The 27,875-nt window shown below is 40.9% G+C and overlaps 1 protein-coding gene across 1 annotated transcript in view; it reads left to right on the top strand.

The window, feature by feature from the left end:
* The window catches only part of MYO3B (myosin IIIB), a 373,253-nt gene that overhangs the window by 27,157 nt on the left and 318,221 nt on the right, over nt 1-27,875 (top strand). Inside the window, exon 7 of the mRNA XM_045560289.1 lies at nt 3,612-3,757. Coding sequence (XP_045416245.1) covers nt 3,612-3,757 — 146 coding nt within the window. The remainder of the gene's footprint in view (nt 1-3,611; nt 3,758-27,875) is intronic.

Below are 27,875 nucleotides of genomic sequence, written 5' to 3'. Positions count from 1 at the left end.
CATCTCAACCCATTTTTCTCCCCCCTTAATATGACTTACAGAATCTGGAAAACCCGGTCTCAAAGCAGTGCACCTACTTGCCACTGCCACTCTCCTTTCTTAATAGAGCATCATAACAACTGATTCAGAGAGTTCTTTGTGAGGTCGCTTTATCCTGGGGGCAAGAGAACCAAAGATTATTTGATCATCCAAGCATCCTTAACTCAGCTTTATTTTACCTAGGGACAAGGAGAATGCTGAGCTAAGGGGAATGATATTACTCTTTTCTTCTAAAGAAACAGTTAACAGACTTTGGTGTTATGTTGATAGGGAATCCAGTTATAGCACATGTTGAGCATCAGTTGGGACTCATTCTCTTAAGACTGCTTCTTCAAATCCCATCACACGTGTAACCCACATAAAGGGCTGTTTCCTCCTGTTAAGGAGCAATCCTGAAAGAGAGGCCCTCTGAGAAGATGGAGTTTAGGTGACTAAACCTCAAAAAACCTGGTTAGTTTAGTCAAAATCTGAGTGCAGAAGCTGCTAATTTTAACTGAATATAAACTTTATTATATATAGCACTTATCATATGGCAATGATTTGTTTACTTATCTTTCTCCGTGCCTGGATTCAAATTCTGTCCCTGACAATTACTGGCCACATGATGCTGGGTAAGCTGTTTAACTGCACTATCCTCAGTTTCCACATCTACAAAAGGTGATAATAGCACCTACTTCACAGAATTACTATGAAGATTAAATGCAGTGTGTATTTGACTTTCTCTCACCAGGGCCCACTACCATGCCTGGCTCAATAATGGGTACTCAATAATTATTTGTAAGTTATTTTATTAGCGTAATTTTCTGTAAACTTCCTTGAAAGGCTGAGCTTAAAGAATTTCTTCGTTATGTGATGAATTGACTTTTGGGAAGAGAATAATTTGGCCAAGAGACGCTTTTCTATTAATTGGAATGAGCTGAAGATATCATCTGTTTGTAAAGAGAAATAGAAACCAGATAAAAGTTTTGAATATTTTATGGCAGTACTTGAGAAACGTTAGGATATCTCCATTCCCACATTTGGATGTATTCTTGGAATTGCCTTCTGTGTCCCATCCAAGATGGCTAGAAGTTGATTCGAATTTCTCCTTGGAAGTTGGAGACTATGGGCACTAGATACTTTTTATTTTCTTGCTTAGCCAGCAGTGGTCTCCCTCTAATATCCTAAGCATTTGGAACCCATATCCTTTATTGGACACATTAGTACACATTGTCTGAGGACATTTGTAGTTGTCATGGTTTATCATTTCATTATAATATGTTCACTTTATATTGTCAATTGGTCCTAGCTCCTGTGGGGGAAGCATAGAGTCTTATTTCTCATTCCTTCACAGGGCCCAGCACAACATCATGAAGAATGGTGAACTATTTGCTGATTGATAGGTCTAAAATTATGTTTGCTCCACACTTTTGAAAATGTCATTTCTGAAAGGGAAGGTGTCGAATAGCCTTCTCTAGGGATCTTTAAAAATAGTGTAGGTTCTCACCTGATTGAGATGAGGAAAGTGAGGTCTTTGAGGGCAATGAAATGGCCTCTGGTTCTGACATTGGAATTATCTAAACTTTAGTTTGAATGCATGTTTGAAAATAACGTGTTAAAAGTGAGACAGGATATTCTATGAAGGATATTCTATTTAGAAGATAGGGCTGGACCAGGCCAAGGATGTGGGATTATGGAAAATGTTCTCCAGTTTAGAACCCAGAGGAGAAGGGTAGAGGGCAATTATGGGAGCAAGAGCACAAGGTCTAGGGCAAGGTGGTTGGCACATTTTGCCAGGTCCCGCAAGTATCACTGCCATCAATACCACAAATTCAGTGGCTTAAAACAACACGTTTTTTATTGCCTTAGTCTATTTGTGCTGCTGTAACAGAATACCTGAGACAGGGTAATTTATAAAGAGCAAAAATTTATTCTCTCACAGTTCTAGGGGCTTGGAAGTCTAAGATCAAGGTGTTGGCATCTTGTGTGGACATCCTTATTGCGTCCTCACATGGCAGAAGAAAGCAAAACCCACTCCTGCAAGCCCTTTTTATAGTGGGTAGAACCCTCGTGACCTAAACACCTCCCAAAAGGCCCCACCTCCCGGCGTTGCTGCATTGGGGATTAAATTTCCAACACATGAATTTTGGGGGACACATTCAGATCATTCCAGTTATCTTATGATTCTCTAAGTCAGAAGTCCAGTGTGACTCTTGCCAGGATAAAATCGACCTCTCCATTTGGAAGTCTCCCAGGCATCTGAGACTTCCTCTATCCTAAATGGAGCTCTAGCTTTTCACCCCATGTCTGTTTCTGCTACTGTCTTCCCCATCTCAGTAAATACCAATTCAATTCTGACAGTTTCTCAGGTCAAAAACTTTGAGTTGTGCTCAACTCCTTTTTCTTATAAGCCCCATTCAGCAAATCCAGTTGGCTCAATCTTCAAAATTATATCTAGAATCTGATTATTGCTCACCATCTCTCATGTGGATTCCTGCAGTAGCATTTTTAACTGGTTTTGTTTTTTCTACTCATATCCCATTTCAATTTATCCTCAGCATAGTAGCCAGAGTGATCTTGCTAAAACAAGCCAGATCTGTCACTCCTCTGTTCACTATAGTCAGTTGTCCCATCTTATTCAGAGTAAAAGCTAAAGACATTTTGATGGCCTAGAAGGGCAGCCCTGTCACTCTGGTTTCTGTGTGTTAACCATCAGCACTACTTGTTTGCCTCATAGGTGTTTGGATCACCAGACATCAAAGTTTCCCACCTGCCCATAGCCATGGTTCATCCTGGCAGGCAGATTTCAGGTCAAACAGGGGTACCTGGTCCTTCCACATCCTTCCACCCCTTACTTCTGCCCTCCCCACTGTGATAATCATCAGGGTCTGAGTGTAGAGGCTTTTCCTGCCTGACTCAAAAAGTTGATAGAAACAGATTTCTCTACAGGGTCCCATGCTCTCCAGAGCAATGACAAGCCCAGGGTCATTTTCTGGTTCTGCTGCTCTTGTACCCAGTCAGGCCAATAGTTGAGTAGCAGCTCCTGCTATAATGCAAACCAGTTGTTGGGGTTTGAGGAGGGGGCAAATGTTCTTGGAAAAAGGGAATGGGGATTGGGGTGGTTCCTATTTTATGTTAACCACATCAGTCTTCCAATATCTTTCCCTTCAATTCGTGACACTCCTGGGGATTTTGTGCAATAGACAAGCATCTTTGAGAACAACTGTTCTTTGTTGCTGAATTCAGTAGCTGGTGATGAGGTGAAGGATGTAGACAAAGGCTTTCCTTAAAGGATGACAGGGTGGGGACAGTGTGTTATTTACCATTGTGCTTCCCCTTGGGCTCTTCTTGGTACTTAGAAATTTCAATGCATGTTTTTTTGAGCTGAACTGAAACATTTTTAAAAGTTAACGAACATATCAGGTGATAAATTAGTCACACATAAATAAGGCCTAGAATTCATGCATCTTATTATTACTGGAATTTAATATCACTGTGGCCAAGGGAACTGAGAAGGGGGCTAAGATTGGCCAAGGGCCTTTTTAGGATATCTGAGGTCAGTGGAATTGATGTGTTCTGCTTTTGTCTAATAGGTCATTGCTTGTGAGCAGCAGTATGACTCTTCCTATGACGCTCGCTGTGACGTCTGGTCCTTGGGGATCACAGCTATTGAACTGGGAGATGGAGACCCTCCCCTCTTTGACATGCATCCTGTGAAAACACTCTTTAAGATTCCAAGGTAGGCCACAAGATGGCGCTCTTGACTCATCAGTTCTTTGTGAAAGGGCTACTAATCATAAGCAATTTCTCTCCAAACATGACAAAGCCTGTTTGTAAAATATATTTCCTTTGGAAAAAACAAGGGGTAGGGGCACGGAGAGAGGATGTTCCTGAAAGATAACATACCCCAAGGAATAATAGGATCATGTTGGAACAATTGCATATTTTCAGCATTTTGTTTTTTTATTCATTTTTTTTTGTGCTTTGCATGATAAGACGACAAACACAATTTTGGATTAAGTCATCTGTCTAAATACTGGTATTTTCTTTTTAATTATATACTTTCTCTAGTATTCAGGAAAATTTGGGGGTAAAAAAATATGTGTGTCATACTACTCTATTCACTCAGACCAGCACTGAAATGTATCACAAAAATGTTGTATCAGAGATGTGTCTTACTTTCCATCTCAATGAGAATTTTGCTGAAAGAAAGAAGTCTGTTTGGAAGGTATTTAAATGCAAGTATACGAGTATTTTCTACTCTATGGATGCATTAGGGGGTTTGTACAAAGAGGTTTGGTTGGTTGTCTTTCATTGAAATCGGGCTGATATATGACCAGCTCAAGGCTCTAGTTACGGAAGAAGAAGCTATCTGGGGACTCCTTCCTGGCCAGGGTGCAGATTGATAGATAATTTGTACCTTCCAAATGTCTCTTTCAAAGGAAGGCTCTGGGGCAGGCTGGGAGCCATTTAACTGCTTTAACAATACAAGTGTTGACCTTTCCTTATCTGCACAATCACACAGCTATCACAGCCTTTAAAAATTTCTCATGATTGCAATTTGCATTTCTGATTAGCTCTATTTATATGCAGATGAGGCACTCCAGTGTTCATCATCATAATGTTATCGTTTTATACCTAATCCAGATGTGAACAACCACCAACCACTATTCCAAAAATGATTCTCACCCAAATCAGGGTTAGTCTTTCTGCCTTTTCCAAAATATAAAAATAGGTCATGATGATTAGAGGAGCAGATGAAGCTCCTGGCTTTTTTAAATTAATAGTCTAGTGAGTGTTCAAAAGGATATGAGGATTCAGGAACCAAAAGCAGCATTGTGTACAGTAACATGTCAGAAAATGAGAAATGGTATCTAGAATGTTTTGTGTGTGTGCTTTGATTTTTTACAAATGATTTACCCCTCATCATTTGTTTATTGTGGCAACATAATTTCCCAAAAATCAAGATTAAGATGTGGCTTCTGATTAGCAAGGTAAATGTACTTTTGATAAGAGATCATCTAGCTTGGTATATTTTTTCTTTTCTCTTTTTAGTATGCATTTGCATATAGACCAACTGTTCAAAAATTTCATAAGGTGATAAATGTTAGGCAGCTGAGAAGTGTGTGCATGTATATGTGTGAGTGCGTGTGTGCTAAATAGACCCTTCATCTCCAATGACTCTACTTAGCTTGCTTCTGTGTCCAGCCAAGCCTCTGATCTCTAACAATCTCTGTACTCTCACTCCACTCACTTGTGCCTGAGGACAGAGCAGATCCTCCGAAACAGGGCAGTTGCTAGAAGAGGATCCTTATCCTAACCTAGAGGCTTTGTTTCTCTCCTCCTAGTGTAACTTCCTGCCCTTTTACTGTCTTTTGGTTCCTGTGTAAGTGGTGAACGAAATCAAGGTAGGGAACACCAACATTAACAGGTCAGCAGATTCCCGATGTGATTATGTGTGCTCATGGGTGCTAAACACTTGCCATTGTCACAGCCTTAACAGCTGACTTGACACTCCTGGACACGAATGAGAGAGACATTTTTAAAAAATCTTAGCATATTGGCACATATTAAACAGCTTTTCTCTTCCTGAAACTAGGGAAAATATGTTGGCTTTATATTCACCAAGTTATTTACTTAAAAATTATCCTGTCAATTAGAATTGCGCAGTTCTTACTGAAGGGTTGTGGATTGACCAAGTGTATGTGTGTGCACATGCATACGTGTGTGAATGTGCACGTGTGAGTGTGTATACTATCTTGATTTTGAGTGCTAAAAATGTTTACTTTCCTCAGAAAAGCTCTGTGATGAAGAGTGGAGAAATTTACATATTAAGCATTTACATATTTTTAAAAGGCACTTCAATTATTTACCTGTGTGTTTCATGGGGATCCATCTCACTTTCCCCTTCCCCATCCAGTGGAGAAAAGCAAGTGACAAATAATGATGAAAATCCTTTGAATCCATTTGACTTCAGAATTATTTTTTTTTCTATTTGAATGTGAGTATTTTTAGCTTTCTGGAATTCTCTTCAATTAAACAAGAAAGTCCATTTCAGGGTACTCTGGGATCCAGAATACTGTGTGTGGCTGCTTCTGGTTTTCCTCACTGGCCTCTTCCTTGCAGGGAAGGGTTGCAGCCCTTTCCTTACTGGAAATATATTGAGTAAATTACCAAGTAATGGAAGAAAAGAAAACCTTGATTGAGTCAGGGAAGAAGTGACTTTCACAATTTGCAAAGGACCTTTGAGTTAATGAAGTGCTGGTTACCTGTGAGCCTCAGATATCAACAAAGCAGATAATTACGAAGGTTCCCTGGGCACTGTCAGAAAATGTGAAGCCAGACCTGCCTGGATGATTTGCCTGCACACAGGTCTCCTTGCTCTTCCCTTTTCTGCCTTTACCCATCATCTTCTTTTTCTTGACCTTCACATTAGAAGATGACACACGGGGTAATCGTGACCTATCTTTGAAATGCTGCGTGACTCACAATCTTTCCTACATTGCAAACACAGAAATTATCTGCTGATTGGCAGAGCATCCACTGTTTGCTGAACCTGTCAGCATGTGTCATCTCGTCTAATGCCTTTGCTCCAAAAAAGTCACCCTTCTCTGACTGTTACTGCTCTGTCTGCTGCTATTTTTCTCCGGGAGTAAGAAGAGAGGAAAAGAACGAAAACCGTTTCTCTGAACATCAGTGGATTGAGCTCTCTCTCCCAACTCTTTCCTGAGGACTCCTTTAAAATTCCAAAGGCTTAGAAGAATCTTGCAGATGACCTGGAAACAGTTTTCACTTTGAAGGAGATCTGTTTTATAGATACAATTGCAAGAATCAATAGAATTAGGGGAAATATATAATTTTGTTAGTTTCTTGGTAACCAGGTATCTTTCCTTACCTTAGAGTCTTTGGCTAATGACTCCTTCGACCTCCACGGAGAGGAGTGAGGAAGGCAGTGGGGACCAGTGTGGGTGTGTTTACTGGACAAGCACTGAGAGCTGTGTTGCCTGCCCATTGATTTGGGGCCAGGTAATAGCTGACTCTGTCCAGTATCTCATTGCATATTGAGTACTTCCATTTTATTGCTGTGGGAAAATGCAGAATGTTTTCAAGATTCCCAGCAGAAATGTCCTTGGCTGGAAATGGATGGGACAGACTGGCCTGAATATTCCAATCTCTGAAGCTAGTGATTATCCCTTCATAAAGAGAACTTTCCCTGAAGTACACAATTCGAGAAAAGGAGAACTCGTGATAATTACCAATTTATATTTCGGCTTATTTCCCTCACTAAAATCTAGGTTGTTCCAAAGTCATCTGTGCCCAACTGTATAAGTTTCTTAGGGATGCCACAACAATTTACCATAAACTTGGTGGCTTAAAACAACAGAAAGGTATTCTCTCACAGTTCTGGAGGCCAGAAGTCCAAAATCAATGAGTCAGCAGGGCTACACTCCCTTTGAAGACTCTAGGAAAGAATCCTTCCTTTCCTCTGCCAGCTTTGGGTGGCTCCCGGCTTTCCTTGGCTTGTGGCAGCATGACTCCAATCTCTGGCTCCATCTTCACATGGCCTTCTTCCCTTTGTTTCTGGGTCTTTTCTGTCTATAAGGACATTGGATTTAGGGCCCATCCTAATCCGGCGTGATCTCATCTTGAGACCCTTGCCTTAATTATATCTGCAAAAATCCTTATTCCAAATGAGGTCACATTCTCAGGTTTTGAGTAGAGGTATCTTTTGGGGGCCACAATGCAACCTATTGTACCAGCCAGCTTTTATGTTTACCAGCTTCTCGAGGAAACTAATACAAGACAATTAGCTAAATGATGATGGAAAAGATAATAATGGCTGAGATTTATCAAGTGCTATGTGGCAGGCATAGTGCTCTATGTTTGACAAGTATAAATGCAATAATCCCACAGCAACTCTGTGAAGTAGGTACTATCACAACCCCTTTTTTCCAGATGAGAAAACTAGAAATGCAGGGAGGTTAAGCAGCTTGCCATGGTCATGAACCATGGGGAGGAAAAATGATTTGAATCTGAGAAGTTTGACTCCAAAGCCCACACATTTTGTTGCTACATTGAGAAGTTAAATTTCTTACTTAAATCTTATTTATTTGTTGGTGAATTAAGTCGTGAGCACTGAGGAGACTGGGTTATATAGAAATGACTAGAACATGGTCCTAGCCTTTAAGAAGCTTACAATCCAGCATCCTTACTCCTGCTTCCAGTTTTAAACTGACATTGTCAACCTGAAATCTCTCCCTTCTCCAAATTCCCCTTCAAGCAACTGCCTTTTATTTCCTAATTTGAAACACTTAAGACAAGTGTTTAAACCAAAGAATTGTAGACTATATGCTATGTAAAAGCAGAGATACTTCAGGATATCACTGGTGGTACCCAGAGGTTTTTGTCCTATCTCACCTTCCTTGTAAACCTGCATCTGCCAGGGGTCAGGGCTATTTTTTGGTAGGGCCAACATCTCTCCCCTTGCTTTCCTCATATTTTTTCTCTTCTACCCACTTGCTTTCCTCGTATTTTTTCTCTTCTCTTTTATTTTTTTCAGTAGGAAAAGCTCGATGAGATATGCTTGGTTCTGGGGGAAATGGAAATCTGTTTCTGGCATCCTGAAGTGAAACACATTTTCTGATGAAAACAGTATTTTAAATGGTTATTTAGGAAGAAGCAATATAATAGCTGAAGTTCTCTACTTTGGGTGCATTATTAGATTTTTGTGGCTAAATAGAGTTTTATGGCCTCCTCTGAGGACTTAGACTCCCTCTAGAACTTCATGCTTGTGGAAGTTCATGCTTTTCAAGTTCTAAACTACCAATTTGCAAAAGTGCTTTAGCACACAATCCACTGGGAATTTGGGAATGCCTATGTCTTCTGCCCTAGGACACCTTTTCACTTTGTTCATCCAAACTTAGGCTTAAGTGGGGTGCTTGAGTTGCAAAGATGAACATGACAGAGTTTTTGCTCTCAAGGAGCACGTAGTTTCTCTGCCTTCTTCTCATTCATTGGTAAAGGTGAAATAGGCAGAATTCAGATAACAAAAGGGAGGAAAATCTGACTGGGAATCTAGTCTGGATTCTCTCGCACTGCCTGGATGCTGTGGGTCGTGGGGCGTGGAGGGGCATGTCACCACTTGAAACATTTGTGAGTCTGTTTGAAAGGTCTCCTTAAGGACTCAATGCCTGCAATTGACTGTTGTCCTGAAATAGAATCCTTAGGCTGAATTTTCATCTTACATAGGCATTTTTTTCAAAGATAAAGATTCCTTTTGACTCTGACTTTCCTATTCACAAACCAGTTGTTCCTACATGGGAAGCAGCAGTCCCTGCATGCTCTTCATCTGCGAGATGCAGAGGCAGCAGGGAGCCCTGAGTCACCAGTAATTGTCTTACTATTATAGAATTGTCACAAGACATTTTCCCTTAGGGCTGTGAAATATAAGGAAAAGAAATTAAAACTAAACTATTGTTGTTGAAGTGTAATGAGTGAGGATGGTGGGTGTTTAATGGCACAGTAAGGCTGGATTTGCCCCGGGGTGGGGTTTTGGTTTCTCTTCACCAACCTAGGTCACTTAGCTATTGGCCTTTTAAGCAATGAACCCTCACAATCCCAGCTTCACTCATAAAACAAGAAGTGCTAGAAGAATTAGCCATCATTTAGCATTTATTGAGTGCCTAATAGCAAAAAAAGTTTTGAAATACTCCAATAGAAAAACAATTATCTTTTATGAGTCTTTTTGTTTCTTTGGGGAGATTTCCAGTACCATTTTTAGTGGATTGTTGTCCACATTCCTCAGGATGTCTAGAGTGTGCTCCTCTCTTCTCCCCCTGGGATATCCTTGGCCCAGTACTTGACACTTCATTTCCTTGGGAACTTAGTAGCTGGAGGCAGCTGGCAGAAATGCCCCAGAAGGCTTTCACTCTGTGGAACATGTTTCCAAATTCTTTTAAAATTTGAGTTGAGCAGCTGGGGCTGTTGGTTCCTGTAGAGGTATTGCGCCCCTGAGTCCTGGCAGGCAGGAACTTTGCAAGGTTTCATTGGGGGATCAGGTGGCAAAGCAGGAGCCTGCCTTCAGGGAGTGCTGGTTCCCATCCTGGCTGAGAAGGGAAAGGCCAGGATGCAAGGTGTTGACCTACAGTGCTATCTGTGCTTTATCTTCTCATTACCCTTGTGTCATTATTTTGGCACCACTCACTTTGGCTAATTCCAGTGTTGCTCCTTAAATGATGGAGAGATGGGCAAAGAGGGTAGAGAAGGAAACAGAGCTCAAAATAGTACTAAAGAGTTGAGGCACCCTAGTTTCTTCTCAACTCCAGAAAAAACTAAGGAATAAAGTTGGGGAATAGTTAAAACTGCCTTCATAGGTTGGCGTAGTGGTAGGGCAGGGGCAAGACAGGGATGAAGAGAGATGAAGTGGTAGTCTAGAACTGTGGTGCCCAATCCCCAGGCCGTGGACTGGTACCGGTGTGTGGCCTGTTAGGGACCAGGCTGCAGGGCTCTGCTGCCCCCCAACCCCCATGGAAAAATTGTCTTCCATGAAAGTACCGGGTGGTGGTGGGGGGGGCCGCACAGCAGGAGGTGAGCGGCAGGCGAGCGAGCAAAGCTTCATCTGTATTTACAGCCGCTCCCCGTGGCTCGCATCACCTCTTGAGCTTGGCCTCCGTGCCTCTCTTCCTCCCAGTCTGTGGAAAACTTGTCTTCCATGAAACTAGTCCTTGGCACCAAAAAGATAGGGGACTGCTGGCCTAGAGGAAGGATCTTCACAGCTGGAGCTGTCTATTCCTGAGAATTCTAGAGTCAGGTGAAGCCAGTATCATTAGAAGGAAAATACACAGTAGTGGTCAAACCTGGGTATTTGCATAAGTTATCTACTGGTATGTAACAAACCACCCCCAAACTTAGTTTTTTAAAACAACAAACACTTATTATTTATCTTGAGTCTGTGGGTTCTCTGGTGATTCTGCAGATCTTGGCTGGACTTGCTTATGCATGTGTGGTCAGCTGAGGATTTGGCTGGGGCTGGCTGGTCCAGGATGGCTTTGGCTAGGATGATTTGGCTTTGTTCCATGTGGTTTCTTATCCTCCAGCAGGCTAGCCAGAGTTGTTCTCACATTGGTGACAGGTTTCCAAGCATAGATACAGGAAGGAATAGAAAATTAGACCAGTTTTGCAATCAAATTACTGTAGTGTTCTACAATCAATCTGCATGGGTTCAACTAGCAGCTCCACCACCTTCTAGCTGTGTGACCAAATTACATCATGTCTCCGTGTCTCAGTGTCCTCCCTTATAAAATGGGGATATGAATAGAATCAGCCTCATAGAGTTGTTGCGAGGAGTTAATGAATATAAAGTCCTTAGAATAGTACATAGTAAACATTTGATTCAGGCAGGGTGCTGCCAAAGAAAAGATCTCAAGGGCATATTGATATGATAAGGAATTTTCTTTCCCTTGTATCTCTAGAACTGAAAGATTCCATTCAAAAAGAGCCACCCATGAGATCAGTCACTTGAAAGTTTAGCTAATGGATTGATTGATAATTGTATAGGGAATTGAGAGATGATGAAGGCTAATTTTTCAACACATCCTTACTATTTACATCTCATCTGTTTGAAGGGCTCTGCCATTAGTATCCACAATGGATACTAACAACCCCTTTATTAATAGACACATGTCTAAGAAGTATGGTCACCACCCTATCCGTACATGAATGTTGTGACAGGAACTGCCCACTGGGAAGCAGGGCTGGCCTTAGTCTCCACTCCCATTTTGTCTGCACTCATTACGTCTACAATGAGTGGTGATGCTGTCATCCTCTGAAGAGCACTGAGGCCACAGTGCTTTTCCTTTGCTATCAATTCCATCTTTTGTCGTGGCTTTGTGCTTTGTTGAGGAGTTACATGATTGGGGCTTGGCTATTTCTCTCTATAAGGTCCCTTTATCTCCCTTGGTGAGTTCAATCTTCCCCAAGGTTCTAGAAATATCTTGTCTGCAGGTAAAGGGACAATAGCAGGAGTCCTAGACACAGGATCACTGACTTGAAATTGAGTCTCATTTTACTTCCATTTCTCTTCCAAAGAGAATGATTTTTTTTTCCAGTCTATCCTGGAAAGGCTAAAAACATTGGCAAAGGGAGGCAGAAACAGAAGCCAGGTGAGGGGATTGTAAGGAGAGCACCTAGTTGTTCCAGATGAGTTCAGGTTTCTTTGGCTGGGAAGAGTGATACCCCAGGCATTGAGGGAATATACAAGTGAGACTGGCGACCAACTGTCAGTGATCTTAGAAGAATTCTGGAGAACAGGAATAGTGTTAGAGGAGTGGAAAAGGGAGAATGAGCTTCAATTCCTCAAAAAGGGGAAGAAGGCAGAGTCTGCAAACTATCATCTGGTGAGTTGGACTTGTATCCTGGGCTAATTACTAAGATTCCTTTTTTTCCACCTTGAATAGTTTGTGGGTTCTTAAAAGAAAAAGCTGTAATCACTAGGAATTAGTATGGCTTCACTATAAAAAAGCCACGTCAGATTAATTTCCTATTTGGTGTTATTGTGAGACTGGTATAAATGGGGACTGTTTTAGATATACTATATTTGGGTTTTTGGCCTTAGGTAAAAGCTGTTGTGATACCTTAGTGGCCAAGATGGAGAAAAATAGGCTGGAGAATGATGATAGTGATGGATCCATAACCCAGGAAGGATTGTGTCGAGGAGTACTGCATAATTGTGTCAGTGTGAACATACTGGGTAGGCAAAGTCCTGGAGGCCTGAGGCAGGACTCTGCTGACCATCCTGCTGGCTGAACATTTAAAAATGTTTGATGAGTTGGAGGACTTTGGCAGCCTATCACGTGTAACGAAGGGGTGGCTGTTATGCTGGATGACAGACTTGGAATCCCAAAAGATCTTAGTTGTCAAAGGCAATGGGAAGCTCTCACAAGCAAATAGAACCCTCAGAAACTCTGGCAAACTGTATAGGCTGAGAGAGCCATGGTTTAATAGCCCATGGTGAAAAATGAATTTAACTGGGGCTGTAAGCCCAATAGGGGTCAAACAGTAAGACAATCTTACATGGTTAATATGAGGTTTGATAGAGCACATATTATAGTGCCCGGGTACCACTCCTAGAGATTTCAATTTAATTAGTTTGGGTCAAATTCAACATTTATATAAGTATATAATTAATTTTACAAATAAATATTTGTAATAACATACATAATGTTTTATATTTTCAAGTTCCCCAGATGATTCTAACGTGTAACCAGAGTTGAGAAAAATCCTTCCCTGAAATGACTATCAAACCATTGTTTGTTTTTTGTTGATATCTTAAAACTGCAGCTTCTCCTAGAAATTTTTCTTCCTGCCTTCCCCATGCTCACCCCATGGTTAAGAATTGATAAATTAGAGTTGATACTGATGGCCATGTGTTGTACATTATGAAGAATGTAAAAGCAGAGAAAAGGATTCCAGCAGAATAGTCAGTGGTGACTGCTATGGGCTGAATTATAGTGTGTTCCCCACAAAAAGATATGTTGAACTTCTAACCTGCAGTACCTCAGAATGTGACCTTGCTTGGAAATAGGGTCATTGCAGATATAATTAGACAAGTTAAGATGAGGTTATACTGAAGTAGAGTGTATCCTCAATCCAATGTGACTGGTATCCTTAAAAGAACAGGAAAATGAGGACATAGACAAAGGAGAACATCATATGAAGACAGACACGCAGGAAGATGGCCACACTGGAAGAGGCAAGGCAGGATCCTCTGCTAGAGGCTTCAGTGGGAGCATAGCCCTAGGGACACTTTGATTTTGGACTTCTGGCCTCTAGAATAAATTTATGTTGTTTTAAGCCACCAGTTTGTTGTACTTTCTTATGGAAGCCATGGGAAACTAATACAGAGACTGTCTAGTTTGTAGCCTGTTGCTTCTGGCAGCATCCTAGGGGCTGCCCAGGGTGTGATTAGAACTGGGGCAGTTGGGGGTGGGAGAGAAGTACTTTTTCTAGAAGAATCCTAGGGTTTGGGGGTGAGTTTCAATGGGCCAGCCTTCTACTCCTTCAAGCCCTAAGTGGCATTTCTGTAGAAATCAAGATGCTCTTACACAGCCTGGCTGGTCTCAGTCTGCCTCTAGATAGGAAGTGGGTATGTGAGAGATTCCTCCTCTCCCTTGCTTTAGGCTGCTAAGCCAAAAACTTCTTTCCCTATCCAGGCTCTTCTGCAGTGTTTGGGTTGCAGAAGGGAGCTCTACATTCCTTCTCCGAGTTCTTCCCAGACTCAGTACTTCCAGAGTGGAGCACAGAATGAAAAGACATGGCTGCTAACATTCAGCCTTTCCCTCTCAGAACAAAGTAGCATTTGGGACGCTGAGAAGCAGCTGTTGTGACCCTTCTGGGACAGGTGCTTTGAGGCTTGTGAAGCTTTCTCAGAAGATCCAGGTGTCTACCTGGACAGGGACCAAGCACTTGTGTAGCATGTTCCAAGGGGCAGCACCACCTACTTTCCTTGTCCCAAAGGGCTTTAAAACCTGCAGAGAGCAAGTGGGCATCCTGGCATCATGACTCATCCTGGTCAAGGGAAATGGACATTGACTTCTACCAGGCCTCATCCAGGTTTTGTTCTTTATCTTGACACTAAGTAAGTGGCCCATTCAGGGTGTCTTAGTCCATTTGGGCTGCAGTTCTGAAAGTGAGAAGTCTGAAATGGGTCTCTCTGGGCTAAAATCAAGGCATCGCAGAGTTGTATTCCTTTCTGAAGGCTCTAAGAGAGCATCTGCTTTCTTGCCTTTCCTAGCTTCTAGAAGCTGCCTGCATTCCTTGGCTTGTGGCCCCCTTCCATCTTCAAAGTCATCAATGGCTGGTCTTGTTTTCTCATATTGTATCACTTTGACACCGACTCTTCTACCTCCTTCTGTACCCTTTTAAGGGCTCTTGTGATTATACTGGTACTCCAAGATGATCGTCCTATTTTAAGGTCAGCTGATATTAATTATAATTCCATCTTCAAACTTAATGCTCCCTTGCTGTGTAAACTAACGTATTCACAGGTTCTGGGTATTAGGACGTAGACATCTTTGGGGGCCTTTTATTCTGCCTGCACGTCCCAGAGTATTCCCCAGGAATTCTCAGAAATCTCCTCAAGTGTGCTCCTACGTGCCCACAGCCATTGTGAGCTACCATCATTATGTGGCCTCTGCCCTGTTATTTCTCTCTCATATGGCTCTTCTTTGGCCACATGTACTGCTCACTTATCCACCATCAGAACACCCATGCCTTTGGGGGCTGCTGATCCTGATTACTCCCAAAGCCTCTAGTCCTGGATATCAGAGTACTGGGTTCCACCCAGAGGAAGGAAGTTAGCCATACCTGAGCTCTGAGCCACACTCTGCCACTTAGGTCCTTGAGCAACTAACTCTGTTTGTGCCTCACCATTTGGTCAGCTTCTGGCCCTCCTCTTTTGACAAAGTAGCATCAAATCCCTCTATAAAAAAGCCCCTTCTATTTTTATCCTCATTCTTTTCATTAGTCCAAGGAGCCAGAGAGGAAACAAACTCATACCACACCACTGCCTCCACCTTCCTCCATACTTCCTCTGCCTGAAACCTAACCCTTTTGTCTTTAGCAGTTTCGTAACATATGTTCCTACTCATATCAACATATACTTAAGGGAGAAGAGGAATAAGGGAGAGGTGCTGACTATTCCTGTGGTCTCCAAAGTGTGAGCATCAGAACCACCCTTCTGGGTGCAGAGAGAAAAATGAGGACTTTTTTACCTATGTATTTTTAATCTAAAAAATAAGAAATTATGCTTTCCTATTACTAGGTATAAAGATTGACACTGCTGCCTTCACTCAGTCCAAACATAAAATGGTCCTTTTTGGTTTGGTTTACAGATGAATCATGAGAAAGTGCCACAGCAAAGGGGCTGAAAAAGCCCCACTTGTGGGTTCAATTTTAGAGTTCTGAAAAGCACTGTCATTTAAGGATTCCTTGTTAAGTGGCTATGGCAAATGTCATTGAGTTTCAACTAAATAAACCTTCACAAAATGGACAAAGTAGCTTTAAAAGATTCCTGCAAAGAAACCTCAGACTGAATCTAATTCTACTAACATAAGCACAAGTGAGCAAAAGAAAACAATGGCTGAGATGATGACGTTTCTCCTCCCAGGGCAAGCTCTTCATCAGCCATGTGAGGTTAAGAAAAATGATGAGCTAATCATATCTGCTAAGAAATCATTAAAAAAATGAGAATTACCATAAATACTATTTTAAATATGGATTTATATCCACTGTTATGAACGATGAGCCCTCTTCCTAAGTGTACTTTGTGCATGAGGTTATTAGTGTGACACCATCAAGATTAGTCAGCATTCAGAACAGAAAGATAAACCTCTGCAATTTAACTACAAAATATTTTGGGGGTACTATTAAAACATGTTATTTCATCTGATTCATTTTTAAATTTAGTAACACTTATACATAATTGATAAGAAAGAAAATAATTATTGGAATATGCACTCAAAGTTTTCTACTGATAAAGCATACAATCAAAAAAGTTTGGAGACTGCTGTTCTAAACCAATAGCTTTGGTACCCAGTTTAGCCATGGTAAATAGCTCTTTTATAATGGCTTGTCCTTTCACAATTTACATTTACTGTCCTATGCACAATTTCTTTCAATCTGCACTGCAACTCTGATGGGTAGGGTTTCTTCATGTTAGAGTTCAGAGGATTCAGTGCTCAGATTCATGGTTTGCTCAAGACACACATTTTTAACGAAAGCTAATAAGTGGCAGAGGGTGAGCTTTAAGAGTTCTGTAAATTCCCCAAGATTCAATGCAAAATTCACCATTTTTAGGAAAATGGTTGTTATGAGTTGAATTGCATTCCTCAAAAAAGACACATTGAAGTCCTAACCCTCACTATCTTAGAATATGATCTTATTTGGAAATAGAGTCTTTACAGAAGAAGTAATCTTCTTCTACAAAAGAAGTAATGAAGGTAAAATGAGGTCATTAGTGTGTGCCCTAATTCAGTATGACTGGTGTCCTTATGAAAGGGGTTAATTTAGACACAGAGACAGACATATACAGAGGGAAGATGGTGATGTCACAGGCCAAGAAACACCTGAGCTACCAGAAGCTAGAAGAGGCAAAGAAAGATCCTTCCCCTACAGGTTTCAGAAGGCAAATGGCCCTGCTGACCCCTTGACTTTGGACTTCTAGCCTCCAGAACTGCAAGACATTGCATTTCTGTTGTTCTAAGCCATCAGGTTTGTGGTACTTTGTTACGGCAGCTCCAGGGAACTTGATACAGGTGTCCATAGCACTAAAGTGGCCCCGGACCCCAAAACATTTAAAACCACTGATATAATCCATTGCAGCTGTAAACAGAGGAGGAAACCCAGAGACTGGAAGTGAGTTTTCCTAGGTGATATGGCTAGAGAGATCCATGGCTGCGTCCCACACATTCTGACTCCTAAGTTCAACTTTAAGGCCACGAGAAGTGAATGTGGGGAAATGGGCTTGTCTCCTTGATCACTAGATTTGGTGTTGGCCTTGTGGTCAACCTTGATGTGGCACAGCACACCATTCTTCCAGTGACTTCAAAGGAACAAATGGAAAGCGGGTTGCATCTTTGCCTTAATGATGATGCACTTACCTGGAGATCATAGTCCTCTTCCTGGCTCCACCCTTCATTCCCTTCCTTCCCAAAGTTCACATGTTAACATTTCATTGTTAAAGGAAAAAAAATTCCCAATTATAACTAAGTATGTGCATCAACAAGGAAATAGTTCATTGGCTTGGTAATAATATGTCCTTCAACTGGAAAGGGATTAAAAAAAAATCAATGCACCTGGCACAAAATTACAAATATGGCCAGAATGACCACAGGGGAAAAAAGTTGCCAAGTGAGTTTGGCAGAATGCAAGAAATTCCTGATTAAAACAATTTTAATTCTTTAGGAGCATGTGTGTGAATAGTGACCTACTTACAAGTAGACTGTAAGTTGATGCTTGGAACTAATTTATCCAATGATTTGTTAAATATTTTTGAGTATTTACTATGGTTAGGCACTGTATAAAGCACAGCAGTAAACAAAACAGTCCCTGTCCTCATGGAGCTTACATATTTGAGGGAGGAAAAAATAGTAAACAAAAAGTATATAATATACTAGGTGGTATATAATATACTGAGGAAAAATAAAGTGGGATAAGGGGAACAGAAAGTGGGATTGCTACTAGATAAGGTCCTGTGAAGGCTTCTCTTCATAGGTAAAGAGGTAAAGAGAAAAGTCCCAGGGGAGTAAGGGAGCAGCAAGCCATGGCTGGGAAAAGCCTGAGTGCAAAGGCCCTGAGGTAGGGACATGTGGGCACATTTTAGGAATAGCAAGGAGACCAAGGCAACTAGAACACAAGTGTGAGCATGGAAGAGTGGTAGGAGATGATGCCAAAGAGAGCTGGGGACAGATGATGTAGGGCCTTTTTAGGTCACTGGAATGATTTTGGATTTTTCTGTGAATAAGATGGGAAGCCATTAGCGTTTAGAGCAGAAAAGTAACATAAAATGATTTCTGCTTAAAGGATTCTTTTGGATGCTACATGAAGAATGGAATGTTAGGGAAGGGGGCAGTAGGAGTGGAGGCAGAAAGTCAAGGTTGTAACAAGCAAGTCAGCACAGGGCAGAGGGAAGGGACAATGTGGAACGAGGTGGCTGTGTGGACTTGGTGACTGATTGCGGGGCAGGGTCTGTGGACCAGGAAGAAATCAAGGCTGATCCTTGTCCACATACTGGTGGATATGCTTCCACCAACTGTGCACGGAAGCTACTCCCTAAATCTGGGGTCCCAGTGAAAACCCTGGGCCTGCGCTCTTCCCCGATCATGTTCCCATGCCAGCACCCATCTTTGCATGCTCCTTTGTGTAGCGGGGCCATTTGTCTGTTTGATTATCTGTCTCCCCAGAATAAAGGGCCTTTGAGGGCTAGGAATATATCCTTCTGAATCTTTATATCTGTCATAGCACCTAGCACCACATTTTATGCCTACTATATGCTCAAAATGTTTTCAAATTTAAAAATTATTTTGAGATAACTGAGGATCATTGTGTCATTAAATAAGTCTTAAAATATGGAAGGATAGATTGGTTTGGTAGAAATTAGTGAGGAGATGGTAAAAATGCTAAGTGGCAGGGGCTTTTAGAATCAGATGCTGGTTATTTATGGCTGTGTAACAAACAACCCTAACACTTAGTGGCTTAAGCAACAATTGATGGTTTATGATGACACTGTGGGTCAGGAATTCAGGCAGGGCTTGGAGAGATGGTTTTTCTTCTCCGCATAGTGAGTGTCAGCTGGAGACATCAACTTGGCTGCTGCAATTCAGCTAGCAATTGGGCTGGGCTGGAAGGATCAAGAAGCCTGTGCTCTTCCACATGGCTTCGTCTCTCTGCCTGGTTCCCTCACAGCACAGTGGTCTCAGGGTGGTTGGACTGCCTATGTGGCAGTGGGCTTCCAAGCAGGAGCTGTCCCCGTGCAGGAAGGCAGAGCTGCAGATCTTGTAAGGCCCAGCGTGGAAGTTACATGTATCACTTCTGCCACATTCTCCTGGTCAGAACAAATCACAGGCCCAGCCCAGATTCAAGGGGAGGAAAACAAACTCCACCTCTCCAAGGGAGGAGTGGCAAAGAATTTGCAGCCATCTTTAATCTACTACGCAGGCATTCCTGGATTTGAATCTTGCTTCTACCACTTGCTGGTTGTGTGATATTGGGTAAGGTAAGTTACATGAATTCTCCCAGCTGACAATATCAATGTTATTGGGAAAAAGTGGTATGGCAAAGTGCCCTGGCATGTAGTATGTGCTCAACAATGCGCTTAAAGGATAAATACAATGAAAATTGGAAAGAGTGTGTTTGTTGGATTTGACATTTAAGAGACCTTTGGTGACTGCTTAGTTTTGGAAGAGAGCAGTAGCAGGGTGAGGAGCGAAAGCTAGTGGCAAAAGTTAAGCCGTAAATGGATTTGAGGGTGGTGAGTGCAGCTTGTCAGTGAAAGGGGAAAGCCTGCTGTCATGTGAGGAAATCAGGTTAAGCCAAAGGGGCAAGTATGAAGGTGGAAAACAAAGACAAGTGAGAGGAGATAATTGATGAGGGCAGGGTTTTAAAAAGGATGCTTAAGATTTTACAGAATTTATATTTAGAATGCTGTGATGATGAACCAGAAAGCTGTTGGGATTGGCTTTCATAGCAGGACTCTGTCTCTTTATCTCTTCTTGCCTCCTGACAGAGGGCTTTCTTGTCCTCACCTTCCAAAGTCTCCCTCTGGTTGGAGACAGACACTTAAAGAATATGTAGCACCTCTAGATTTTTAACTCTTGGCCTCAATTTCAGAGCACCATGAATCCTTAGCTTATAAATCACACTGCTAGAGGTTCCAAGACTCTGAAAATGTTCATATGTTCAAAAAGGTTCCAAAAGAAAGCACTTTTCTATATAAGTTGGAAGGTAAATGTAATAAAAATCTCTATCATACATGAGTTTGGGAGTAATTATAGCATGGCTGGGACCAGAATCAGGTAATCAGAGATGTTAGGAGCATACACTGGAACCCAGTTCCCATGCCAAGGTGTGGGTGGACACAGAGACAGAGGCAGGTGTGCTCAGGCTAGGCAGGGGTCAAGGCATGTGGCAGGCAGGGGCTAGGACACAAAGTGAAGGAATTGTCAGGTCAGAGGGATGTCAAAACCAGGAGCTTTGAGATAGGCAGAGATATGGAAGTCAAACGATGTTAGTCCCCTACTTTCATTACAGTCCAGTTAATGACAGATTTTGTTGCTCGAAGAAAGTTTGAGGTCCTACTGATAATTTGTGTTTAGCTTCCACTCTTACACTTTGATTTTTCTCTTTTCTCTAGTTAGGTGTACATTTCTCCATCACTTAGCTCATCCAGAAAGTAGTTAAGGCCATTTGCAAAAATATTTAAGGCCATTTACAAAAATACAGACTATGCAACAAGATGAAACATGTGAGAGAAGGAATTTTGCATGAATAGAAAACAAAGATAGGAAAAAGAAGATTAAGCCAAGGAGAGACTGGTAAACAAAACACGCACAGTACTTTCCTATGTATTTGACAACACACTTACTTCTGAGCTTCCTAGCTTCCGAGACAAAAAGAAAAATATCGGTTACACATTTGCAGTATTCAGAAGACTAAACACAAGCGGAGTGCTCAAGATGAGTAAAATTGTATACCATGTCTTCACTATAATCTTTATGGTAAGTCCAGTAACAGTTTTTCAGTATAGATTGATATCATGATTATAAAGAAAAATTCAATTGAAATTGATAAAACAATGCAGCCCTGCATGTATAGTTCTCTGGTGGCATGGCCTAATACAAAATTAATATTTGGATTTTGTAGAGTAATGGATTGAGTGCCTGCCTTGGCCACAAAACAAAAACTTATCTAAACTCAATAAAGCATTAATTTCTAAACTAGCTTTAATTTATTTCATTTCCTGGTATGCTCCCTGAGTTGAAAAAATGAATTTCTAGGTAACTTATCAAGGTGGCTTATTGTTGGTTATAAGCTCGTTATATTTTTGTGGGATATCTGCCAGAAATTATGACTCTGGTTGTGGAATACTCTTAAGTCATTTTTTTCTACAGCGCATCTATTTCTTAACAGTTTGTGTCAAAAAGGTCAGTGCTCTACATATATTATTGAAATGTGTTCATTATCCTTTTCTTTGTCAAGCAGGGGAATGGGAGGACTCTGATGTAAGTGAGAGAAAGAAGTCCCAGGTTCCATGTAAGCATCACAACAACTTGGGGTCTATAGTGAGTTCATACCTCTTAGTTCATGACAGATTCTCATCCATGGGGTCAAAAGTTGATGGAAAGTCAATAAAAACTGTAAATAGTCCCATGTCATTCCTAAGTGGTTTCTCTGATGGCAATAGAATAAAAACAGTAGATAATGGCAAATGACCATGGTTGGCATCCTTTGCTCTTCTTGGGTAATATCAGCAGAAAATGACCACACTTGCAGTTTTCCAGAAAGGTAACTCATATATATATATTATTATTTTTTAAAACCTTTAAACTGTATACAAGTAATTAGAATACATACATAAGCCCAAAGAAGAAAAAGCAAAAAGCCCACCATCTGGTTAACATCTTGGTGTATATTTTCTTAGATATTTTTCTAGGGTATATTTCCATATTAGTTAGAGTCAGGAAAGCTAGCTAGAAATCTCCCAACCTTAGAGGCTCAACAGATGAAAGTTTATTTTTTGTTCACAGAAAGCTCAAATAGCTGCAGGGGGTGGGGCGAGGAGTGGGCTCCGCCTCACACAGTCTTTGGGGGACCCAGGCTGATAGAGGCTCTGCCATATTTAACAAGTGGACCTGCCATCTCCTAGGGCCTCTTCCTGCTCTGCTAGATGCTCTGTATTGGGCTGGCAGACAGGTAGAAAGAAAATACAGGATTGCACAAGAGTGGCATCCATTCTTTATGACCACATTCCATTGGCCAACACTCAGTCCCATGATGACACCAAATTATAAGGCTGGGAAATGTAATCCAGCTCTGTGTGCAGGAAGAAAGGGAATTGGTGTGGTGGACAACGAGTCTGCACTAGTTGTCCTACTCCCATACACATGTATATTCTTTCAGAAAAATAGTATCATGCTATATATACAGTTATATATCTGCTTTTACCGTAAGGATAAGATATTAAATAAATATCATTATTCCCACTAGATGTGGAGATCAGGTCCTTTTGCCAGTCTTCAGCCCTGTAGAGTTATCCATTCCAAAGGCTTGTGTCAACTAGTCAGGAAAATTCTCACTTTTCCTGTCTTTGGAAAGTTCTTCTAGAAACTTTCTTTCTATGTTGCTATCTGACAGAAGCAAAGTTGTAGATATAATAATAATCTGTGCTAATATTTATTTCAAGGACACAGACGATGGAATTTGAAGATTTAGTCTGGAGACCTAGAGTATATTAGCATCCCAGAAAATCTGGCATGTAGGTGCATAGTTGTAAAAGAGCTTAGGCTTGGAGAGAATCTATGTTGGAGGAAAAACGGATAAAGAAACTGAAGGAACAAAGGTGGCCTGAGGGACCTGAATGGGATGTGATACATAAAAGAGGAATTTGGGGGTGATTTCTAGAGAAAAGGGTACACTCCACTAAATTAGGATCTTGTTGGCTATGATGAAAAGATGAAATAGTTGAGAAAATGACAGAATGACTAGACCTAGTTTTTATGGGTACCGACGTAGTGTGGACACAAGAAAGGATGAACTAAAAAGAAGGGTTTGACCCAAAGAATCCAATTGTAAAATCTTATAGGACTGAGTTATTGAAATAATGATCCTAGTGGAAACTGGCCAGAGTATTAAATTAAATATTGAGTAATATAAGGGTATGTACTTAAAAATTTGATTTTCTATATAGTCATTTATTCAATTTATTGAACATTTTTGCCTACGTGTAACTCTACTACAAACTTGGGTGCTGGGTGAGATGAGGAGATAAAATTTAAAAATCTAATACCATTTACTGCCCTTAAATTTTATAATTATTTAGTTGGAAAGACATATGAAACATAAATAATGTGAATATATAAAAGAGTACCAAATTAGCAACACTCAGACGGAAAGAAAATATGTGCAACACATAAAAAGTTAGTATCCATAATATATAAAGAACTCTTTAAAATAAGTAAGAAAAAGTCCAACTGAAAAAAAATACAAAGGATAGAAATTAGCATTCCACAGAAAAAACCTACAAGTGCCCATTCAAAACATGAAAAAGTGTTTAAATGGTCAAATCACTATACACAAAAATCAAGAAAATGTGAAATAAAATAATAGGACATGCCTTAGCTGCATGATAGGTGCACTTCTATTACCTGGGTCCAGGTTGTTCGAGGGATCAGCATGGGGCAATTCTGCCCAAGTGAAGGTGAGATGCCAGCTGGGAACCTGCTTTCGCACAGGTGGTTGTGCGTTTCACAGGATGCCTCTTAATGTGAGGGGTTCCTGCTATAAAGAGTGTGAGTCTGGTGTTTAAAGATTGTACTTTATCATATGACAATGCCCCCAAACATTTCATATATTTTTTCCTAGCTCCAGAGATAGCCTAGGGAAAAATCTGGCTGGGTTGTACATATTTGGAGTGTGTTGGTCACCGAAGTGGCATATTTCTAAGAGATCTTCAAAGGTAATTTTGACTATAAAGTATGTGGTTTTCACCTTACCACTTTAGAACTTAATCCCCCCTTCTCCTGTAACTGTAATTTTACTCGACTGGTTTTTTTTTTTTTCCCCAACCATCAGATTAGCAAAACTTGGAAAGACTGCTAATTACAAGTATTGGTGAGAATGTGGGGAAATAAGGACTACAACTCTGAATGGAAATATCAGTAAAGGCTTTCAGAGGGTGATTTGGCAGTATCTTTTGAAATTTGAATAAAAATACACTTTGGCACAGCAATTCTATTCTTAGGAATCCATCTATAGGCATACCACGTAAGTTCATTGAGGTAAATATACCAGAATGTTCATTGCAGCACTTTTTTGTGTGTGTCAGGAAGAACTAACCAAAAGTATGGGAATAGCTAAATGATTATAACATGTACATTCCCTGGAATATTATGCATCCATTAGAAAGAATGTGGTAGATCTGTATGTCTTGACATGGAAAGATGTGTATGTTTTGACATGTTTTAAAAACAGGTTCTCAAACTTTAGTGTTCATCCGAATCACCGATAGGGCTTGTTAAAACAGATCAGTGGGCTCCATTCCCAGAGTTTCTGATTCAGTAGGTCTGGTAGGGGGAGAGCAAGAAGAATTTGTATTTCCAAATAAGTATCAGGTGATAATGATACTGCTGGTCTGGGGTCCGCATGTTGAGAACAACTGTTCCACACCATAGTGTTTAATGAAAAAAATGAAGTTTCAGATTATTATGTACAGTATGGTCCTAGTTGCCATGTCTCTGCATATTTGAATGGACATAAACTCATGGAAAAGGGCTCACAGGGTCTATATCAAACCATTAAGGGTACTTCCCTCTGAGGAGGGGCAGTCCTTTTGCTTTTTCTACACTGCGGTATTATTTAAATGTTTTACACTGAGGATATATTTATAAATTACTTGTACTAAAAAGAAAAATCACAAAGAGAAACAGGAAGAGTACAAATCCATTTTGCTCCACCCTCAGAACTAGAAAGTCTATCCAGTAGTTGTAAGAGAAACAAGACTAGAGCTTGGATGAGAAAGAACTGATAATGATAGGGCATAGAACAATATAATTAAAAGTTTCACTTTGAAGTTTTCTCATCTCTCAGACTCTGGACACTTAGCTGGCTTAGATCTGAGATATTTACTTTTCTCTGAGCCTCTTCTCTCAGATTTTAGATTTGACTTTTCTAGTTCTTGGCTTTAATCTTATGTTGTTTAAACCTGTAGTATCTCCCAACTTGTAGAGTTTAGGTTCCTGCCCTGGCCTGTGTAGACAGCCTCTATAGCATGACAGTCACTGCTACAGCATTCATTGACCATTTTGTCTTGCCTCCAGTGGTGACAAGGTCATTGGAATGGTAGTCTAGGGTGGGACTTACTGGGGTTTTCAGGGGTTGGAGCTGTGATCTTAGGGAAGGAAAGTACTCACCAAGGGAGCTACAACTCATGGTTAGCCATTGCATCAATTTAGACATTTGGTACCTTTCATTGTTTATTTAGTCAGCCCTTCTTTAGTTGAAATTGTATGGTAAATGTGAGAGAAGAGAAAGAAAAGTATTTTACTTCAGCTGCCACTACTGCCAGTTCCACAACCATGAAGTTGTGTAACAATTCACCATTTACACAGCATATCCACATGTATTATCTCAGATAATTCTCAGACCCTGAAAGGAAGTGTTTGTTGTACATATTTGCCAGACGTGGAAACTGAAGCCTATAAGGATTGCTACTAAGTCGCAACTTTGGAAGCCACATCCAGGTTTTAACCTCAAGTCTGATTTCCAAGAGTTTATCATTTCTAAACTTTTAGAAATTGGACTTGAGGTTCTTCCTTTTCTTTTCAGGTATTGTTTTAGTATTTGTTAATGGGGTAGAGAAATAAATGGGGTACAAGGAATGCAAAAGTGGTGAACATGTGTTAGCTCTAAAGCCTCTAATTGGAAAGTGGCATAATCTTAGAATACACGTTATTTTGTTTCTCAGTAATGCACATATTTCCTTCAACAAAATGGAATCATATAGGTAGCTCATAAATCTCTTGAATAGGGGCCTCTGGTGCCTACAGATAAAGATAAATCACGCTGAGAGGATGCTGAACCATGAAATGATTCTGCTAACATGTCATCAGTCTAGAATATATTTTCAAATCCCCAACAGAAGAGTGTAAATTATGAAGGGAGGTGGCCTAGCAAAGTTGATACTTTGATATTTGATACTTTTAACCTCCTCCATCTGCTGCCTGTACCTAAGTGTGGAGTCTGGCCCAGCGTGTAAAGTATAATATGCCCTGATGCTGAGTTAGCCATTTTAACATGCAGTGAACCCAGAAACTCCTTAAGCTGTGCTATCTTGTAATGTATCAGTGCTACTCGTCTGGTCTTACTAAGAAATTTTAAAAATTGCAAATAGTCATAATGACAAATTTAAATACCAAGAAGCCAAATTTATTGAGTTTTTGCTTTAAGCCCAGTGCTGACTCTGATACTACAATGGACTTTGGAAACTCCCTACAATGGCTTTTGTTTTTAAGTTGCTTTGAACGTGGTCTCAGAATTCGAGGTGGGGACTAGAAAGTTTTAGTGGTCTGTTTGCACTCAGACTTCAGTATATGATAATGTGAAAATAGCTCTTTGTGTCTAGTAGCCTTGCAAGTGCCAGCTGACTGGTGAGGGACTGCTATGTTTTTACATTTTATCTGAATGCCCCTAGACAAAGTGACAACACTTTCTTTAAATGGGGACAGAGAGAAGCACTTTATTTTTCACTTGGCCCATGGAAACAGGCTACTCCACTGGTTCTCAAAGGTTGGTCCCTGAACCAATATCATCAACATCACTTGAAAACATGTTTAAAGTGCAAATTCTCAGGCTCTATCTCAGACTTACTAAATCAGAAACTCTGGGGGTGGGACCCAGTGACCTGTGTTTCACATCACTGTCAGCCCTCTTAATGAAATAGCAATTTTGTCTTGCCCCCAGTGGAATACTCAACACTCTAGAGGGAGCCTAAGTTTTCCCCTTTTACTCACTCACAAGGAGTCGGCCGAAGCAGGGGATGTGATAGGCTACAGTAGGGATAGAGCATGGAGGGGTGGGAGTGGTAACTGCTATGGTTTGAATGTGTCCAGCAAAAAGCATGTGTTGAAAACTTCATCTCCAGGGCAAGTGTTGGGAGGCAGGGTATAACAAGAAGTGATCAGGCCATCAGGGTGAGTGAATGAATTAGTTGTTATTTCAGGAGGGTTCCTTATAAAAGGACAAGTTTATCCCCTTTCTGTCTCTCTCTTTCACCCTGTCTGTACCCTTCTGTCATGGGATGATGCAGCAAGACGGCCTTTGCCAGATGCTGTCCCCTTGATCTCGGACTTTTCATCCTCTGTGAGCCAATACATTTCTGTTCATCATAAATTACCCAGTCTGTGGTATTCTGTTATAGCAGCACAAAACAGTCTAAGACAGTAACCATTATGGGAAAGGGAGTATTGGGTAATGTGCTCTTTCTCCCTTTTCTTTTAGATGGGGGTGGTGGTGGTGGTGTATATATGTTTTCCTGAGGACCAACGTTGTAAGCCATCTGAGACTTAAGATCAAGAGGGCCAAGATTC

This window comes from Lemur catta, chromosome 8 (assembly GCF_020740605.2).
Source record: "Lemur catta isolate mLemCat1 chromosome 8, mLemCat1.pri, whole genome shotgun sequence".
In the NCBI taxonomy this organism is placed as follows: Eukaryota; Metazoa; Chordata; class Mammalia; order Primates; family Lemuridae; genus Lemur; species Lemur catta.
Note: the sequence above shows the minus strand (reverse complement) of the source record. Positions and strands in the feature narration are given on the sequence as shown.